Source organism: Cyprinus carpio, chromosome B3, assembly GCF_018340385.1.
Source record: "Cyprinus carpio isolate SPL01 chromosome B3, ASM1834038v1, whole genome shotgun sequence".
Lineage (NCBI taxonomy): Eukaryota > Metazoa > Chordata > Actinopteri > Cypriniformes > Cyprinidae > Cyprinus > Cyprinus carpio.
The window spans coordinates 12,718,552-12,738,833 of NC_056599.1; the positions used below are offsets into that span (position 1 = coordinate 12,718,552).

General features: G+C 37.1%; 3 protein-coding genes across 6 annotated transcripts in view; 2 read left to right on the forward strand and 1 right to left on the reverse strand.

Moving 5' to 3' along the window:
• Nucleotides 1-343: 343 nt before the first annotated feature.
• LOC109044870 (epoxide hydrolase 4) lies at nucleotides 344-3,963 on the forward strand. Of its 2 annotated transcripts, XM_042719764.1 has the most exons (7): nucleotides 350-786; nucleotides 1,446-1,531; nucleotides 1,773-1,930; nucleotides 2,772-2,900; nucleotides 3,025-3,128; nucleotides 3,355-3,503; nucleotides 3,579-3,963. In XM_042719764.1, exons 1-7 carry the CDS (start codon nucleotides 544-546, stop codon nucleotides 3,814-3,816), a joined length of 1,107 nt encoding a protein of 368 aa, XP_042575698.1. In that variant the 5' UTR covers nucleotides 350-543; the 3' UTR covers nucleotides 3,817-3,963. The 2 variants fall into 2 exon arrangements, with proteins under 2 accessions (XP_042575697.1, XP_042575698.1); XM_042719763.1 differs by having other exon boundaries at nucleotides 344-786; nucleotides 3,355-3,963.
• A 2,023-nt stretch (nucleotides 3,964-5,986) lies between these two features.
• On the forward strand, nucleotides 5,987-9,408 carry lpar2a (lysophosphatidic acid receptor 2a). 2 transcript variants are annotated; one of them, XM_019066611.2, is made up of 4 exons: nucleotides 5,992-6,232; nucleotides 6,531-6,579; nucleotides 6,684-7,594; nucleotides 8,979-9,408. In XM_019066611.2, the coding sequence occupies exons 3-4, from the start codon at nucleotides 6,853-6,855 to the stop codon at nucleotides 9,311-9,313; spliced, it is 1,077 nt and encodes a 358-aa protein (XP_018922156.1). In that variant the 5' UTR covers nucleotides 5,992-6,232; nucleotides 6,531-6,579; nucleotides 6,684-6,852; the 3' UTR covers nucleotides 9,314-9,408. The 2 variants fall into 2 exon arrangements, with proteins under 2 accessions (XP_042575701.1, XP_018922156.1); XM_042719767.1 differs by lacking the exon at nucleotides 6,531-6,579 and having other exon boundaries at nucleotides 5,987-6,232.
• A 5,761-nt stretch (nucleotides 9,409-15,169) lies between these two features.
• The window catches only part of pbx4 (pre-B-cell leukemia transcription factor 4), a 33,909-nt gene continuing 28,796 nt past the window's right edge, over nucleotides 15,170-20,282 (reverse strand). For both annotated transcript variants that reach the window (XM_042719765.1, XM_042719766.1), the window contains 2 exons: nucleotides 19,692-19,848; nucleotides 15,170-15,312 (listed from right to left, as the gene is read on the reverse strand). In XM_042719765.1, the coding sequence (XP_042575699.1) occupies nucleotides 15,269-15,312; nucleotides 19,692-19,848 (201 nt within the window). In that variant the 3' untranslated portion in view covers nucleotides 15,170-15,268. The remainder of the gene's footprint in view (nucleotides 15,313-19,691; nucleotides 19,849-20,282) is intronic.

Consider the following 20,282-nt stretch of genomic DNA (forward strand, 5'->3'; position numbering starts at 1 on the left):
AGTGGGGCCTAGTCTCAAAATATACCATATAATTAAAAACAATGAGTCATTGTTACAACATGTGGAAAGTGTTGAGAAACATGCAAGCATTAGAACTGGTAAAATATGCCCTTTTCACAGACTGCAGGTTCACTCAAGGTTGTCACCTTAAAGTCAAATTTTGCAGAGAAGTAGCCTTCATATTTATGATTTATGCAATCTGGTCATATTATTTGGAAAAATTTATATAATTTAGATTTTATTTGTTTATTTTTTTGTAACTAAAATTAATTAATTAAAATATTAAACAAATTAGGAATATAAATATTTAGACTACATATATGCATTGAAGTTAAGACAGCCGAAGATTAAGGGAAAAATGCTTGTAATTAAGCCAGTCTCCCAGACCATTTATTTGTGGTACAAAAATAGCTCAGTGACAGTTGTTTCCACACAGTCACATGGGGTTTATTTTGAAAGGTGGACTTCTCCGAAGGCAAGGGACATTTGCTACACAGAGCCCGTGTCTCTAGCCTATCTCTCTCCTAATTATCAAAATTAGACATGAGCAATTCTTTAATGCACCTGCTTTTATTACCAACACGACTAAGCTTATGGATTCTCTCTTTAGTGTATTACATTCTGGTGTACGGCACAGCTGGAATCACCGCTTGTTTGGTTCTGATCCGAATTGCCTGGACTGGATTTAAGGATCCATATGGGACCTTTCAATGGACCGCTCGAGAGAGACCCCCAGACTGCCTCAAAGACCCTTCACTTGGGCACCACGGGTATCTGAAGGGCAGGGTGAGAGGATTTATAGCCTACTGAAGAATATTCTCAATTATTTATCTGATGCCTTTAAAACATTGAACAAAGTTATATGTAGAACATCATTATATATACTGTCGAAGATGTAAATAAAACTATTATTGGAGTGAAAAAAATACGATTTCAGTCTTTCGACTTAAAAAATGTCACTTTAAATCAATTTGTTACTTGCCGTTTCTTTGTAAGTTTATGAAATCTACAAATAATTTCTGAGTAAAATTTGTTTTAAAGTAAATTATCTGATCTGAGAGCGTGATCTGTGTTCGTTCTTTAGTGAGAAAGGTGAATGAAAGGCGAATGAAAGGCTGAAGCATGATCCATGTCCATGTCTTGTGCTCTTGCGCCACCTGTGTTTAGACACAGAACACGACGTTCCTCAATCTATTCCACATTCCTTTGTCTTTACTCAAATCACACTTAGCAGCGTTCATTAGTCAGTGTTTATTTCCAATCTTTCTCAGATTTGATAAGATTGTGATAAGATTTCATAAGATTGCTGGAATAGTGATTGAAAAGAGTGGTGATGTATTCGCAGTTTCCTATTTATTTACTTAAGTTATACGTACTTAGTTTGCTTAGTAGTAGTTTTGTGACATCTTTTTCTTGTTCTTCTTCTTTTTTTTTTAACCCTTTAGAGCTCGGGCTTGAGGTTTCATTATGTAACCAAAGGAGACCACAGAAAGCCTCTAATGCTGTTTCTTCATGGTTTCCCAGAAAACTGGTTATTTCCTCATTCATTTTCTATTTCTGCTTATTTTATACTGTAGACCTGATGCAGTAAGTTTTGTAAAGTGTCTCTGCGTATTGTTTTCTTCTAAGTGAAAGCATTCAGACATTTCAGATATAACGTTAATAATAATGATTTAATTATATTATATCAAATTGTTGTTGCAATGTGGGTGTGTTTTATATTTATATAAAATATATTAGCATTTTATTTTACTAAATGCATTTATGTGTAGGTACTCCTGGCGTTACCAATTACAGGAATTCAGTAGTAATTACCACACGGTGGCGCTAGATCTGCGTGGCTGTGGAGATTCTGACGCACCTGTCCCGCTGGAGGAATATTCACTGGACACACTCTTATATGACATCAGAGACACCATCGATGAACTGGGTACTTAATGACTCACTATATCACAAATGAATAGTAGCAGCCTCTGACCATACATAAAGGTTGGGCAGATTTGGGGTCGTATTTTAGGTTATATGACTAACCTATAATTATCTGCTAATAGCAGTTATACATTCAAATGACTGAACACATACAGAACACTTGCGTAATTCAGCCTGAGTGTGGCGCTTTAATATTAATTACCGTCCTTCCATACATTGTGCATACATAGAATTATCGTGAAATCTTAGAATGAATGGATAGATCAGGCATAAATTAAAATTCTGTCATCATTTACTCACTCTCAAGTTGTTCGGAACCTGTATGAGTTTCTTTCTTCTGTTAAGCACAAAAGAAGATATTTGGAAGAATGTTGGTAACCAAACAGCTGGCGGTAGCCATTCACTTCTATGGTATGGAAAAAATACTATGGAAGTCAATGGGTACCGTCAACTGTTTGGTTACCAAAATCTTTCAAAATATTTTTGTTTGTGCTTAACATAAGAAAGAAAACTCATACTGATAAATGATGAGAATTTTAATTTTTGGCTGGAATGTCCATTTAATGTAGTATTTATTGTGAGTGAATATTGATTTTGAATTTTACGATAAATTCAGGAAGCTAAGCTATGTCGAGTACTGGGTTATTTAATAAACAGAAACAAACAAGCTATTTACAGGTTATTTTTGGTTTGTTTTTATTATTATTATCTTTTATTGTTTGAGCTTTTGCAATTACTTTCCTTTCAGGTGGGACACTGCCCATACAGACGGGCCACAGCTGAATGTGAACCAGTTTTGCCTTAGTCAGTAAACTACTGGAATGACATGTGTTTAATTACAGGTCACACAAGTTGTATATTGGTGGGACATGACTGGGGTGGGATGCTGGCATGGCATTTTGCACTGGAAAGGCCAGACATGGTGCAACGTCTCATTGTCATGAACGCCCCTCATCCTGCCTCATGGTTGGGTAAGTGTATACCGACAATTTCCAGACAGGCCATCATTTGATTTCTGTTTTCAACACAACTCTGATTCTGAAACGGAAAGATACGTGGGTGCAGACAGTTGATACTCATTTCTGTAAACCCCAGACGCCGTTCTGAGAAGACCCTCTCAGCTGTTGCGCTCAGGACATGCATGTTTCTTCCAGTTACCAATGCTGCCCGAAATTGTTTTGTCTCTTGAGGATTTTAAGGTAGCGTGGACACTTCCAACCATTAACTCTTTAAGCCTCCCAATGTTTGACATTGTGGTTAACAGCTTATGGTCATTTCTGTTTTGTCATAGTTACTACTGTAACAGGAAACATTAAAGATAAACTCTGGGTAACTTCCTGTTCTTTTGTATTTGAGTCTAATGGTGACATTTCAGAAGTGGTGACAGTTGATTCTCTGAAACTTGTATCTGTCATGTGCATATAGTTGGTTCGAAGTCTATTTTGTGGCAAGAATTTGGGCATCAGGAACAAAGCCAGACGACTGACTGAGACCCAACTGGAGGGGTACCTATACTGGCTGTCCCAGCCCGGAGGACTCACAGGCCCTCTGAACTACTTTCGTTCTCTTCTCAGGTTTAAAATTAGTTACACTTTCATTCCTATGTCATTGGTGGTACATTGTGATATTATTCACTTCTCTTTCTACAGTAACACTCTGTACAAGCATCAGGATATCGGTGTGCCCTGCATGTTAATTTGGGGTGAGGCAGACAATATACTGGTTGAGGGCATGTCCGGTGGAACGCGGCCTTATTTAAGGGGTCCAGTTGTCATTCACACTATTCCCGAATGCAGCCACTGGGTACAACAAGATCAACCTGAGAGAGTCAACAAGTATATATGGGACTTTGTTCTGGATAAAGACATCATAAAACACAATCACTGATTGCCTTTGACGCAAAGAAGAAATTATTTTGAGTTATTAACTCTAGCAAGTTTTCTGGTTTTCACTTACTGTACAAAATAACTACTTGCATTTTGTCTGGTTTGTCTTAAATGAATAATAAAAAAATTATAATAGTAAATAAATAAATACAAGGTTTGAGGTCTGTTCAGTAAACTATCTCAGGCAAGGGAGAAAATGTATGTTGTATAAATTATTATGTCTGGAAATATTTATAGGTAAATGCAAACGTTTCTTCCAAAAGTTTAATTATAAGTTCAACTTTTACATATATTTGTGTTAGATATTAATAGTTATCACCATGTGTTAGATATTAATGGTTTTTATGAGATCTTCAGTTCAAGACACTTTGACTTCAAGTGTTGAATTATCCCAACATTATTGACTACAATGAACAAATTCTCCTTGAGAAAATCCCTGATTGAGGGGGATACACACTGAACATTTGCTTATAATAACATTCTCTCGAGACCCTTTTTGTTGGTCATTGCCAACATTTATTTCTAATTATAGCTCAAATGTTAATTTGAGTAGTCTGTTTCTCACATAAAATGTGGTTTTGGTTGACTGAATATAGGGCACGGGTCATACAGATCACTTTTGCAATACTTTTATGGTACTTTTATGATACTTTAATGGTTATGTGATTATTTTGGAGCCGGACAGTCTGTATTCCCTTACGAAAAAGAAGTTTATTCAAGTGTGTTATTAGTATACTTCTTTTAAACTAAAAATAGGAAAGTATGCTTTTAGTTTACTTTTTATGTACTTCTCAGAAATGGGCTTTATGTACTCCTGAGAAATATACTTAAAATTACATTTAAGTATACTTGACTTATACTTACAAAAAGTCTAAATATACTTGAACTTTACTTAAGTATACTTAATAAAATAAACTTGAAGTATACTACTTTTTGGTAAGGGTGGCCATCCAGTTTGTTTGTATGTGACAGAGCAGGACAATCTGCTAAAATTATGTTTTTGTGTTCTGCGTGCAAATAAATCTAAATGAACATTTGGAACCCTTTAACAATTTGTAGTCACAATAACCATTTTTCAATTAATTTCTTTGCCGAATTATGTTACCTCAAATGGCAAACTATTTCATTTATTTCCTAACTACAATAATGTTTTCCAATAGTGATGACAAGAAGCCTATCTATTAAATTAGTCATTATCCATATAGTAACAAGTAACATTTCATTATTACATTTTCATTATTGAAATCCATTTTGACTGTGTGTTCCTTATTGGTATTAAATCCAATTTTTACTTCCAACATTTCATTAGGAGGCACTAAACTATGTTTCCATCCACCTATTTTTATGCACATTTTGGGATATTGCATAAAAACCGCTAGATGGAAATGCCAAGATGCGCATAAAAAATATATGCGCTCAACTAAGTAGGATAAATTTCTTATCTGGTAAGAAAACTTGCACATAAACTACAATAGAAGCAATTTTACTAAATAAATTCCTTAATGCGCATCAATGCGAGAGCAAAATCTCTCAAAGTGCTTCGTTATAATTAACTCCCAGAACTGCGCTCCGAAACAGCAGGCTCTGAAAACAAGATAGCCTAACATAACCACATTTCCTCTGTGCGCTCTGAAGCTTGTAATTTATTGTATACAAATATTATTATATACAATGCCTTCTCCTACTGCAGCAAATATAATGTTTCTTCGTGATATTTAGTGCCAAGTAATCAGGAAGTGACGACTGTGTTCTCTTAAACTCACTGGATGGAAACGGTGCTTTATTCGCAAATGTTTTATGCAATATTCCAATTTTGCACATAAGTTAAATTCGTAACTTTGGATGGAAAGCTACCATCTTTCCTTGTTGTTACTTGTAACATTTCTTACCTGTCCTTACCGACAGAATGTCCACAGAATGTTCACTTAAAATGTTAATAGTAACATTTAAATGTTAATAGTAACATTTTAGTGTCTAATAAATAAGTATTATTATATATTCGTTTAGTAATAAAAACCTGAATAGGTACTACCATTCTAATAGTTACGAATAACTAAGTACAGTCTATTGAAACTGACATGGAATCTAGTGGTTGTCACATGGATTAAGGAATAAATATGAAAACGGCTTGCCATACACTCTGTAGCAGATTCTGGGAAATGAATCGAAATATTTACTTTCTGGACCTGTCACCAAACGTTTTCAACAACAGTCTCGCGTTCATTGGATCCTCGGGCGGTGATTTCATCAAATCAGGTTTCAGGGAGGCGCACAAGGGGATCTCGGCGGATCTCAGATCTCTTGAAGATTTCTCCACGAACTCCGCCAGACGAACGTTTCCGGCGAGCGCCAGAGTGCCAAAACATCGACCCGCTGTTATGTGTGTTTTCTTTGTTTGCTCTGAAGCTCTGGCAACGGTAAGTGTTTTTTTTTCTAGTGTCATATTAGAACAGAGTAGTGTTGTTTTTGTGCTGACAGCCGAGCCAAACTGTACAGTGTAAGTTACGTTACCTCTGCAGGGGCGAATAAAGTCAGTGTTTCTGAACAGAGTTATTGCGTCCACTTCTCACTGAATATAAGAAGTAACAATAACCACAAAGCTCATTTCTCGTTCTGTTCTTCACGTTTACTCTGAAACCACGTGTGTTTAAGTTATAAACTATGCAGTTAAGATTGTAATGGGGGGTTTAACATCATTACTTCGTTTACTTTCAGCTCTTAATTTGCGTCGAAATCAAATCTAGCGCGTGTCTAATGAAGACTAGTAAGTATCACTTCCTCTACTTTCTTGTTAAAGATTAACCTATTCACTTGTTGGACTTGTAAGGACAGATAATGTTGTTGTCCTCACGTCTTCCTGTGTTTCAGGGTTGGAAAACTATAAAAGGCACGCCTTGTAAGCAGCAACACTGGCACGTTTTTTTGCTATGTAAAAGCATTATTGAGCTCAACATCAGGATTACAGCATCAGGAAAAACTGGCCAAACTGGCAACAACTAAATGGTGCAACTGATTTACATTAACTACTTCTCTAATAATGTTATTTAATTCTACCTGTGAGGCTTTTTACAAGCCAGTGTCCTTCTTCTACAACATTACTGGCAAGCCCATCAGCCCGAACTGGCGCACTCATGACTTTATTGTGGTTGGCCTCGGGCTCCCGATTTGTGTCTTTATTATTCTAGCAAATATGTTGGTCATAGTGGCCATAATCATCAACCGAAAGTTCCACTTTCCCATTTATTACTTACTTGGGAACATGGCGGCCGCGGACCTCTTTGCTGGAATATCGTATCTCTACCTTGTGTTCCACACGGGGCCGTGGACAATCGGTTTGACCATCAAAGAGTGGTTTATTCGTGGAGCTTTGATCAACATGAGCTTGACCGCGTCTGTGGTCAACCTGCTGGCAGTGGCAGTGGAGCGCCATCAGACCATCTTCACCATGCAGCTCCACAGCACCATGACCAGGAGGCGCGTGGTGATGCTGATAGTCACCATCTGGTTGGTGGCCGTCGTCATGGGTTTGGTGCCCACCATGGGCTGGAACTGTGTTTGTGACCTGTCCACCTGCTGCACGGTTGCGCCGCTGTATTCCCGCAGCTTCCTAGTGTCCTGGGCCATCCTCAACCTCATGGCCTTCTTCATCATGGTGGCCGTTTACACTCACATCTTCATCTACGTTCGCCGGCGGAGCCGAGTAATGTCGCCACACACGGATCAGCCCTCCAACAATCAGACTGTTATCAGCCTCATGAAGACCATGTCCATGATTCTGGGTAAGATGTAGACTTCAGATGTTTGTGTGTTGACTGAAAGTTTGATTTTTTATTATTTTTTTTTTTTGTTTCGGAAACTTGTTTGAAAATGAAAAATTGTCTTCAATTGTGTGGCGAAGTACTTTTAACTTGTTTTTGGGAAAAAACAAAACAAGTCTGTCAGCCCCAAAACAAGTTTACCGAACCGGTTTGGCTCAGATTTGCTTGTTTTTCACCTGCTTATTTTGTACCTCGAGCTGGAATCAGTTATTTTAGTTGCCCTGAGATTGTAGGATTCAGAACATTCATTCATTGGATTAAAATGTGGTGGTGTGGAAAGAAATGCACTGATTGAACACTAATGCTATTGTGAGTAAATATACATAAAATACATAAGAATTAAACCAGCAAGTGGAAAAATAGAAAAGCTCTAGAAGTGTATTAGGAGTAGCTTGAAATGAGAGCCCACATGACAGTTTACCTACATTGAAAGTATGTTGCTACCAACAAAAAAACAAACAAACTTGAAATGCCAAATCATAACGTTATCAGATCATTTGATCTTTCTATGACAATGAAAACTTCAGTTGAAGTTGTAAAACATCATGTGGTGATAGTTTATCTTCACTGTAATCAATATTATAAATTATTTGTATGCATAAAATATTTTTATAAGTGTAAGGAAAATATTTAATTACTTGGGTAAAGCTTTACAGTAATTGTTTATTTGTTAATATAAGATAATGCATTAGGTATTATAAACTAACAGCATGTTTTTAAGCGTGGTTAATTCATTTGTCTACATATACTACCACTTGGGCTTGGTAAAATTCTCAATGTTTTAAAGTCACCAAGACTGCATTTATTTGATCAAAAATACAGTAAAAACTAATATTGTAAAATATTATTACAATTTAAAATAACTTTTCTCTATTATAAATGTAATTTATTTCTGTGATGCAAAGCTGAATTACTCCAGCCGTCAGTGTCACATGATCTTCAGAAATCACTCTAATGTGATGATTTGCTGCTCAAGAAACATTTCTTGTTATCAATGTTAAAAAGTTATGCTTACAATTTGGTGGAAACCAAGATACATTTTTTCAGGATTCTTTGATGAATAGAAAGCTCAAAAAGAATAATTTATTTGAAATAGAAATCTTTTGTAACATTTATACAAGTCTTTACTGTGACTTGAATACATTTTTTGAATATTAAATTGCAACTGGTGAAAATGCTACGAATATTTTAGCCACAGTTTTGTGTGTGTGTGTGTGTGTGTTGTATAATTTCATCATCACAGTGCGGTTCAACTCTTTCCAAGACGATGCATTTGTGTTGCATGCTGTGGTGGCTTGCACCTCGTGAACTCTCTTTTTGTCTTTTCTTTTTTTCTTCTCTACAGGTGCCTTTGTGATCTGTTGGACACCGGGTCTGGTGATTCTGTTACTGGACGGTCTCAGCTGCAGTCAATGTCAGGTTCTTAAATATGAAAAGTACTGCCTGGTTCTGGCCGAGTGTAACTCTCTGGTGAACCCCATCATCTACTCGTTCCGGGACGAGGACATGAGGAACACCTACAAACGCATTCTCTGCTTCCCTTGGAGAAGAATGCGGCAGCATGAGGGGCCTTCTGGCATCCGCTTCAAGCCTGTGAAAGCAGGGGCACCCTCGGAGAAAAACAGCTGTAACTCCACCAGTTTAGAGCCCAGTTCACCACAAAGCCTATTGTTTTCATAGAAAAAGTTTTTCTCAGTGTAAATAAATGACTTTGTATTTGCTTACTGAAATGATCACAGCTTGTACAAAGAGTAAATAATACTTCATTTTTGATAGCTTGTTTTGGTACATGTTTTTGTCTCTCTTTGACAATAGCTGTATTAGGAGTCCTTTGTGTCGGTTAGTTACGAGGCACTGGCAGTTCGGCTGCTCACAGGAAGCTTTTCTTTTCCCGGAGCACAAGCATTAATATTCATAAAACGGCCCTTTTTGGACCATTTTGTTTAGTTGGGAATGAGATCAGAAACAGAACCGACAACTTCTGTGCTCCATATTCTTATTCTAACAGATATTCTTTTTAAAGTGCCCATATTATGCTCGGTCAAAAATTTCAAAGTAGTTTTCTTTTGAGGTCTACTTGAATACATCTGCATGATTTCGAGTTCCAAAAACATTTTCCTCGTACTGTACATTGCTGCAGCAGCTCTTTTCTCCCTCTGTTCCTGTCTTCAAAGCCAAGCTTTCTGAAGCACCAAGTCTGCTCTGATTGGTCAACTGCTTAAAGCGTGTCGGAAATGTAATTCCCCTTACTTTAATCGGGTTTCAGCTCCTGAGGCTTCATGAGCAGCTGTAAACAGTATTATATGTATGGTAACTACGCCCCGGCTGTAAAAAGTCCATTGTTGTGGTGAAAAACCAGCCTCTGCTCTACATATGAAATCACTTGCACAACTGTTCTTTGAGAGTGGGCTGAAGCAGCTAGTAGGTGGACATTATGCAAATGTGTAAAATGGTGACATAGCCACAGATGTAACGGTTTAACTACAAATGAAGCATTTCAGGCAAGTGTTTTCTGTTGGAGAGAAGAACTCGTTTTGATGGAGAGTTTGTACTTAGTAACTGCAACTCGTGTATACACTAAAAGAGTGGTTCTCAACCACGTTCCTGGGAGGACCACCAACACTGCACATTTTGCATGTCTCCTTTGTCTGACACACCCATTTCAAGTCGTTTTCTACTAATGAGCAGACCTGTTTGTGTTTTGATTAAGGAGACTAAAAGTCATTAAAGCATAAAACACAAAAAAATAACATAAAAAATCATATTCGCAAAAAGCAATCAAAAAGCATAATACAGGGTTTCAGAGCAGAAAAAGTCATTGTCGCATGCATTACAAAAAATTAACGTTACTTAGTATATTTGTTTTCAGTATAAATATCTAGACATCCTTAAATCATGATACATTTGAGATGCAAATGTAAATTATTGAAAAATCGGAACAAAATTGAATTTATGCTTAAAGCACGAACAAGCATCTGTCGATGGGGTGCGACAGCTTATGAATTAAGTCGATTTTTAAGAGCTCATTGGTCGATATTTGTTACTGTTGTGATTATAAACTCACTTCTTGTCATTTTGTTTCTCAAGTATCTTGTTTTAAGATATTTAGACAGTTGTACTAGAAAATGAAAGAACATCACTTTCGCAGTGTGGTCAGAAGTTATTTCCATATTCTAATGGTTGGAAGCAGATATTCAAGCAATAAGATTATTATTATTATTTTTTTTTCATAAAATTAATAGAGTAAAAGCTTGGTTGAAAATTGTATTTTTAAACTCAGAAGTATTTCTAATGCAACTAGACATTTACATTTGCGAACATATTGACATACTGTTCCTTTAAATGTACCTTCGTAAGTCTTGCAGAACCCCTGATAATACTAAAACACTGAACAGAAAGAGGAGCTTTCCCATATACCGAAAGTAGAATAAGAGTGTTTTAAAACCAAGTCACATTCTAACAACAACCACAAAGGAAAACCTTGACATTGTGGTGGTAACTGATAGTGATCTTCGGTTTTAATGATCATGAATTGACTTTTCTTCAGAAATGTTAGAAAGATAGAAAGCCCCACCTGAAACAAAGAATGGCCTTGATTCCTGATGTTTTGTTTTGCCGTGTTTCTGATTTTACTCTGCAGACTGTGGGCTGTGTTTCATTTCACCAAACCGAGCTGTTTCAAAGCACATAATCAATTTGAGATGAAGGAGAAAAGGTCTGATTTATTGTGATCCTTATGCTGCATAAATATTCAGGCAGGGCGAGACAATCGGCTAGTGCGCTGAAAAATGCTACACTCATTCATAACCACCATAACCAGATCATTTTACAGATCGTAACATGCAAATAGCCCCTTAATGAACAACAACAACAAGAAAAAAAAATACTACAGGCTCAAAAGCACACTAGATTATTTTATTAGTTTTTGTTTTTCTAATAAGGAACACTACAATTTTCTCATATTTCTTTTTTTTTTCTCTCTCACTAGAACAGTTCTAAAGTTGAGGTATAAAAGGAGTTTATACAGACTACCAAGTCTGAAAATGGTGGGGTTTATATACAAGTGAAATGGAGAGAGGAGAGGTAGAGAGGAGGGAGAGAACGGTAAATACAGAAGGAAGCGTGTACTACAATTCTAGTAAAATAATGATAAAAATCGAGAAAAAAAATGCTGATGTCATTTGATAGGGTGCGGTGGAATCCACCTCAGATCATAATCCCAAGATTCCAGACACATTCTATGATTGCACTTTTGGGAAAAACACATTTATGAGTTCCAAATCTACCATTGATATTTAGTGTTTAAAATCATCATAGCTTATGCATTTAGTCCAATGAGGCATTTTATTCCATCAGTTTAGTAGTGTGATGATCAACGGAGTGGATTTTCACAGCACCTCAAACAAATGCTACCAGCTTTGACAAAACCACACACACAAAAAAAATAACACTCGAGACTCCCGATCCAAATAAAATGTAACTGAAATGCTAAAATGAATATTACAAAGACTAACAAATGTTACTCTTGCTCGTGAGCGAATCCAAAAACCCCAGCAATAAAAAACAAAAGTAAAAGCATACAAAAAGAGAAAATACACTGAAACATTCCACAATCTGTACAGTGACATCCATAGATGACTGATAGAAAAGAAAACAAAGAAATTTGGTGTAGTAATAGCATTAGTTGGAGATATCCATATGAAATGTTTTTAACTAACAGTAATCTACAGAGGACACAATAATAGCTTGAAAAGCTCCTCAGAGTTTGTTTTTCCATGTGTACATATAAACAAAACCCCAATTTACATTTCAGTGTTATTAAGTCCTTTGTGTAATATATAGAATTTCCATTCATATATCAAAACGTCCTGGTGCTTCCGCGACTAAAGGTAAACTTGGTGGGGGAAAAAAGAGCAAAACATAAAAACAAGTTCTGGGAATACAAACAACTTGTCTGGAAAAAGTAAATATAAATTCATTTGATGTTCCTTTACAAGCTTTAGTCCATCTGTTTCAAATCACAACACATCCAGTGCTTATTTTTGGTTAAATTTGAAAGGATAAAAGCCCTTGTTGCTTGGCTATGTCAACTGATTACAAAACAACAGAGTTCCTTTGTTTAGTGAAATTGTAGGCAACAACAATAAAAGAAAAAAAGAAGAAGACAGCATGCTTTACCAAGGAACAGGTGCTTTCAATTGCACATACAATACAATCAGTTCAAAAGCACGAGTGAGTGACGAGACAACCCAACCCTTAAAAAACAGACACCTGTACACACAACACAGTAACATGAGCCAACCAAAAGAACTTTGTGATATCTGGAACGCTTTTCGGGGTCGTGGTTATTGGTTTACTGCTGTGGCCTCCTCAGAAAGGTTTTCACACAACGTGGTTGGTGCGTCACGAATGCCTGTTATTAAACATGCGATGAAATACCATGGAAATCCTAGAGAAACCAAACACCCGCATGAAGCACTGGATTGGGCAGTATTAAGTTTTCCTTTCCAGAGAAGTTCATTTGTTTATTTGGTCTGTTACACCCTCTCCATTTAAATTTTTTTTTTTTTTTTTTGTCGAAAAAAGGTACAAATTAAAAGTTAGGCTAAATGGAATCACTAAAACATCTCAACACCCTACATGCATGGAAGACAGTGGAATATTTTTTTCTTTCCCTTTAAAAATATTTCTAAATACCCACCCGCGTCCCAATCCAAACGAATACTCCAGCTATCCGTCCGACCCCTTTCTGAACACAAGGTCGAGTTCTTGTCGAGTCTTTTTATTTGGCGGCTGGTGCATCTTTGTGGGGGAAAAAGGCTGCAGGAAAAATACTGTAGCTAAACTATTAAAAACAACGTCTACTGTTGAGGGAGTGGACTGAGGAAACGCGTAGTAGCCAACCGCATGTCAACCGCTTATCGTCTTCACTCCAAGTTTCTGCCGTTTCACATCAAACTCTCCTGCGATCAGCTAGTGTTCAAATGTCTGGCGTACCTTTACGCTGATGGATTCTTCTCCATCCAACCAGCAGCTCAAAGTGTTATGGGCAGGATTTGTGCTTAACACAGCGTTGAACAATGCAGGACAGATTGTTTTGTGAGAAAGCCGGAAGCAGTCCTTTGGAAACCGTATTAAAAATCGGGCGTTTTCATGGTTTAGTTGTCTGAGGTTGTTCTTCGACGAGCGGAAGGTGCAACAACCGTTGACAGCACTTTGGTACAAGCGAGGAGGGAGCTGTTGCGTAATCCCCATCATGACAGGTCGAAACAGGAAAGGTAATGTGGAGTTGGGGCGTAGACCGTGCACCCTTTGAGGACGACATGTTCATTCAGACCCGTCCTCAGCAAATGTGACGTTCTGCATCTTCTGCTCGAGGAGCACGTGTGTGTGTGTGTTTCAGATAGTCTGGTTCAGTGTGTGAACCCTGGCACACCTTGAAGAAAGTGGAACAAGGACAATGGAAGACCTTTGACATCTGCTAGTGATGGACGAAATCTGTGAGCAGCTGGAGAGAGCGGGAGAGACTGGATGCTGTGTGTGTGTGTGTGTGTGTGTGTGTGTGTGTGTGTCTGTCTACATTAGCTAGAGGTGTCCGAGTGGATGCTGCCAGGTGGTCCTGGTGGAGAGGTGATGGAGGAAGGGTTGGTGTTGTCTTGCCAGCTTTAGCCAGCCTATAGAGACACAAAAAAAAACAGTATGAGGTAAAGTAACATAAGCAATGAAACTGAAGACTGAAAAAAAAGAGAGAGAGAAAAAAAAAACTTGCAGCAAAACAAAAAAGATGTTTGGAATGTTGTATATTTATATGAAAATTACACACTTCCATTCCAAAGTTTGGGGTCAGTAAAAATTAATACTTAAAGTATCACGGTTTCCACAAAAATATGAAGCAGCATAACTGTTTTCAACATTGATAATAAGAAATGTTTCATCAGCATATTAGAATGATTTCTGAAAGATCGAGTGACACTGAAGTCATGATGCTTTGCATTGCAGGTATACTACTTTTGAAAATATATTCAAAGAGTATATATTTTAAATTGGTATAATATTTCATAATATTATTGTTTTACTGTATTTTGATCAAATAAATGCAGCCTTCGTGAGCATAACAGACTTCTTTCAATAACATCAACATCAGTGCAACTGTAATTAAACAAATGTTTTTATTTTATTTCTAATTAATCAATAATTATTTTACAAATATATAATATATAAATAATATTTAAATTTAAGTATTCAAAATGTAAATAATATTTAAAATAAAATTATTTTAAAACAATTTTATCAAATAAGAATATCTGTAAAAAAAAAAAAAAATTCTTAGTGTTCATGGTTTAAATAGTGTGTCCAAACATTCACAGCAGAACATCAAATATGTTGAAACAGGAAACAAGCTACAAATTACAAGCAGAAGACATTAGCCTTTCAAATGATCTTTAGGTCTACACCGACACCAACAGAGATGATCTCTACAGATTAATGCTCTTGAACTAAAAATCTTCCCAGTTTCTTACTGTTACACAAACAGCAAATGCTTGTTCAGTTTGTTGCTTGAGTGTGTGTGTGTGTGTCAGTGCTGCACTCACATCTAGACGGTGTGGGGTGTAAAGAGGACTTCCTGACAGATCTTCATAGCCTGCCGTCAGGTGTGTAGCACGGTGCAGGATATCCACCTGTAGCACACATACGTCACTTCAATATCAACGCTCAATCACAATCATTGTGTCTAAGTCATACCAGTGACAGTATAAACAATACATTAAAGACATCATCCATATTTATGCTCATTAACAAAACTGATATGACAAACTACAACTTAGGAAGAGTGAGTTTATATATATATATATGTATCAGTTCAGAGTCAATGCACTGCCTAAACCACATCAGTCTCTAATATGATGATGTCCCACCTGTTTATAGTTCATGAAAGAAAATGAAAATTCTGTCATTAGTGACATGTTTTAAATAAATGCCTCATTTGAACCGGTTAGTCATATAAATGATTGTGTCTCTTCAGAAGACTCGGAGGATTTTGAGTGTCAAAGTTTTGTTGTGTAGACTATCAGTGGATGGACGAAAATGATGAGAGACTACTAAAATATCTTCATCTGTCTTTTGAGTTAGAAACGAGACGAGGCCGAGTAAATGACGACAGTATTTTCATTATCACTTTCAGACCAAATCGGTTTGCACATCACGATTTCAGTGTGTCACTCGTGTAAAGTGATCCACTCTGCACTCCTTAGTGGCTCACAATGATAAAGCAGCAAATTTCCTGTTTCTTTTGATTTTTAAATCAGACTACAAAATCAAATATATGTATTAAGAGAAGAATGAGAACTCAGTGTTTAGATGTGAACATTACCACACATCAGACATGCATTTAATTTAGAAACACATTTGAAAGTTCTCAAAGTCAGATGTGAAAAACAACTGCACACACACAAGGTTTGATTCTTTCCAGATGCTGGAAAAATAAAGTATAAAAACATCACAACTGGCTGACAGTGTAAAAGTGGCATCAGAACATTATATAAGGGCTCAATAATAAGGATGTGTTCAGATTTGTACTGATGCTTTCACTCACCCCACCACAATAAAATATTTTGTCTTAAGACTAGCAATAGCAAGCTAGCTTTGAAAGCATAAGATCCCACCCTCCCTGCATAATCACTCTCCAAAGCCATGCTCCTCCTAAACAAATTAATGCACACAGGTAGACCAGAGGCGAACTAGCGACTCGATGAGAGACGGCGATGGTGGAGGAATGAAAGCAACGCTGTCAGATTACCTCATGTCTCATTCACTGGCGAAAAACACTTAAAAACACTACAGTACAAAGCACATAATATTACAATAATAGCGCCTTTCACACTCGCGGGAATGCGCTGATGACGTTTCATGTCTGTGCAAGTCAGAGGTATGCAAATACATACGTTGACAGGAAGGACAGCCTGTCGTAATCCTCGGACCGAGGAATATGATTGGACGAACATTTTATGTTCCTACGCCTTCTACAGACGATATAAATACATTTAGGCACTAAAAGGGATAGTTCACCCAAATTTGAGCGTGTTACTGCCACCTATCTCTCAAATGGACCATTGACACATTGACTATCTACAATCTCAATTGGGGAGTGTCAATGATTTGAGAGTAGGTGGCAGTAATGCACTTATAAGTCTGCGATCCGCCGACTTATAGTAAGAAGAACAGTTTGATCATTGCGATGAATCTGAGGTAAAAAACTATATAAATACTGTTCAGTTTCTTGCACAGACCGATCATTTAATGTCTTTACACATCAATGTATCATCACGAGCTGCAGGGTTTAATTTGGTTTTGTCTGTGTATGTTTTTTTGACTCTCAAACCCGTGATTCCCATTCACTTCCATTATAAGACGGTCAGACTGCAACGGTTTAAGTTAAAAATCTTGGTTTGTGTTCTACTGAAGAAACAAAGTCACCTACATCTTGCATGCTCTGGGGGTAAGCAGATAAACATCACATTTTCATTTTTGGGTTAACTATCCCTTTAACTTAGTGTAAAAAATATTTTGAACCAAATTACCTACCCCACCTTTAATATATATATATAATGAAATTAAAACATTTATGACCTATAACATAATGCATCCTTACAAAACAAACTTTAACAGTAGTGTAATTAATAATTTTAGTTCTAACATAAAATGTTACAAATAAAAATGAATTTTATTTTCATTTCATTTCAATATTTTTTTTACACTATTTTCAAAACAATTAACTGATTTAAAAACAATTTATATTTTGCCAAGTGCATATTTATAGGGGAGAAAAGAATTTGAAAATTCACAGGACATTGCATTTCTAAATTTGCGAATCATAAAACACATGCAGAAGTGGTGTGATGGGGAAGAAACACTCTCAGTGGTGGCCTTGGGACATCAGTAGTACATCCTTACTGTTGAGCCCTTGACGAAAAGAGTTCATCTAACAGGAAGGAGGCAAAGGATTGGCTAAGGACATGAGTGTGGATGACCGATGAAAAAATTAAATGGAACAATGCCACAGGTTTGTTTTCAGGATAGAGCTCTAAACACTCGGGACTCATGAGTTGAAGTGCTCTGGGGTGGGTGCTAAGGCGGACGTCACGGGTTGGGACTGTAGCTTTGGGTAAAGGGAAAGAGAGCACTACACTGTGAGCAGGTATGGAAGAGGAAGGGCATTGAGGGGAGGTCCTCAGTGCCTACCTGCTGCTGCTGCTGCTGCACAGCGGGAGTGACGCTGACGCCATCCCCGTTGAGTGAACGCAGCCCGAGGTAGGCGTCTCCTGCGTGAGAGAGGGTGTACGACCCAGACGACCCTGCAGCAATACATTCAGCCCATCAGGCATGCAGCCCTGCCCGGGTTGGCTTTTGGAGAAGCCTACAGTGTGTGTGGTGAAAATCTGTCTGCCGTCTATGCTGAACATGAAAATCAGGACTAACCGCATTACGAAAACCAAGACGGTCATGATAATCTGTTTGACTACTTCCTCTGACTAGAGACGACAGAACAAAACAAGTGAAGAACGGGAAACAGCGATCACGTAAGTGCTGATGTGGACTGTTGCCTTACATGAAGGTATACAACTTGACATCCTACATCCTACTGATGCATTGTTGGTACGCTAGCCACAGGATGTGAAACAGGATATGTGGAGGTGGGCTTTAAAAATATACGCGGAGACCAAGTATTGTTAAAGATGACAATACCAAGTTTAAAAAACCTACCTTCTCCATTCTGCTTCCTGAGCAAATAGAGGTTCATCTACTCTAACTAAGTGTGTGTGGATGTGTCACGTGTGCATATGAAAGTAACATGAAAATGTTAAACGAACAAACACAGCATCAATAATTTCAGCAGAGATTAAAAAAAAAAAAAAAATGGAGGCTATGTTAGTCATCAATGGAAAGTTATTGGTCTCGGCATAGCCTCAGAGGAAAGGGCCATGCAAAACCAGAAATGAAAGTGAATGTTCACTTGGTCAGGGGTGAGAGTGGGTGGTATGATCAGAATAATCTTGAGTGAGTTTATATTACGTAATGGAAATTCAAAAGACAGATGCTAAATTTAACAACAATCTGGTCACCTCTATATTTAGACAATCCAGTTATGATGAAATACTTTAATACAGGGAAGGGTTTTTTTTGTCAGACAAACTCCTTTGACTTTAGCATCCCTTCAGATAAGTTTAATATAAGATTTTTTATATTATAATTAACAACACATTTGCATGTTCACAGTTAAAAGTCACATGAATAGATTTCCTTTTTTAGTAATTGTTTTTTGTATGGATAATACAAATAGTTCATAATTTACCTTAATCTGTATTGATTTGATAAAAGTTTTTTCTTTAATTGACTTTTAGCTTTACAAGAACTGACAAACTCCCTGCTTTAATCAAATGAGATGACGTCGTTTTCATTTGTATTTTTTCCCCTCTGTAACATGATGGATAAGAAACAAAAAATATCATTATTCAAATATGCAGAAGTCTGGCATACGTTCTGAGCCTGAAACTTGTGATTGCACATTACTTCCTCTCTATACAATGTCATGACAAGTTGTGATGTTATGTAACCTTAGGTAACCTCTGTAAACTCTGCTTCGTGTTACGTCTAATAAATGCCTATAATATACCCATTCATAAACATATTTCTACAGATGCGTGATGAATGCCGTCATATGGCCTAGGTCCATAGAAAAACGACACTGTGACAGCTTTATCCTGAAGATGTTTACAAAACAACTGTTGCCTAGATACAATCAGAATAGCTTTACAGCGCAACCCAGATCAACAACATCTAAATCTCACCCAGCAAGTACCTGATGCAAGTACTAACAAACAAGCATTCTCGATGACAGGAAAAAGATCTTATGCTGGGCAGACAAGAACAGACTTGAGAATGAGTTGGAATGAAAATAGCATGAAAAGCATGTAGACAGGAAAGTGATTGTGGCAAGCGGTGTGCGCGGTGTAGTTTCACTATCAGCTATAGATGATGGGAATGCTGCTGTGCACTTTACCTGAGTTGGGTGTTGCTGGAGAGTTTGCCTGGCTGGCCTGTGCTGACACATTGGCAGCGTCCACGGCTGTTTTAACGGCGTACAGGTTTGCTTCCTCCTGGAACTTACCAATGTTCTTCTTGTACCGAATTCTCTTGTTGCCAAACCAATTCGAGACCTGAGGTGAAACAACTCCAATCAGACAATTTCATCACAGTGAAATATATTCTGTATAAGATATATACATATACACACACTGTGTATACTGTATACATTACTGTATATTTCAAAGTAGTGCAATTTTTTCATTTAAAAGATTCTGACACTAATTCTCATCGTGCAGATGTCACTGCATTCTGCTGAACTAACTCGACTGCAGATTTTACACTACTTGGTGTTAAATTGGGTTCAGTTTTTTTTTCTTTGGGAAAGAAATTAATACTTTTGTCATGCAAGTGAGCATAAAATTGATTGTTACATTGCTACAAAAGATTTCCATTTCAAATAAATGCTTGTTTTTTTTTCTCATCAAAAGAATCCTGGGAAAATGTATTTCATTTCCACAAAAACATTAAGCAGCAAAACTGTTTCCAACACTGATAATAAATCAGC

What these genes read in the sequence shown, in the direction of transcription:
- LOC109044870 (XM_042719763.1), top strand. Translation starts at nt 544, where the DNA reads ATGAGCAATTCTTTAATGCACCTGCTTTTATTACCAACACGACTAAGC. An exon ending in CATGGTTTCCCAGAAAACTG is followed by an intron (nt 1,532 to 1,772) that starts GTTATTTCCTCA and finishes ATTTATGTGTAG; the next exon opens with GTACTCCTGGCGTTACCAAT. An exon ending in AGACACCATCGATGAACTGG is followed by an intron (nt 1,931 to 2,771) that starts GTACTTAATGAC and finishes GTTTAATTACAG; the next exon opens with GTCACACAAGTTGTATATTG.
- lpar2a (XM_042719767.1), top strand. Translation starts at nt 6,853, where the DNA reads ATGTTATTTAATTCTACCTGTGAGGCTTTTTACAAGCCAGTGTCCTTC. An exon ending in GACCATGTCCATGATTCTGG is followed by an intron (nt 7,595 to 8,978) that starts GTAAGATGTAGA and finishes TCTTCTCTACAG; the next exon opens with GTGCCTTTGTGATCTGTTGG.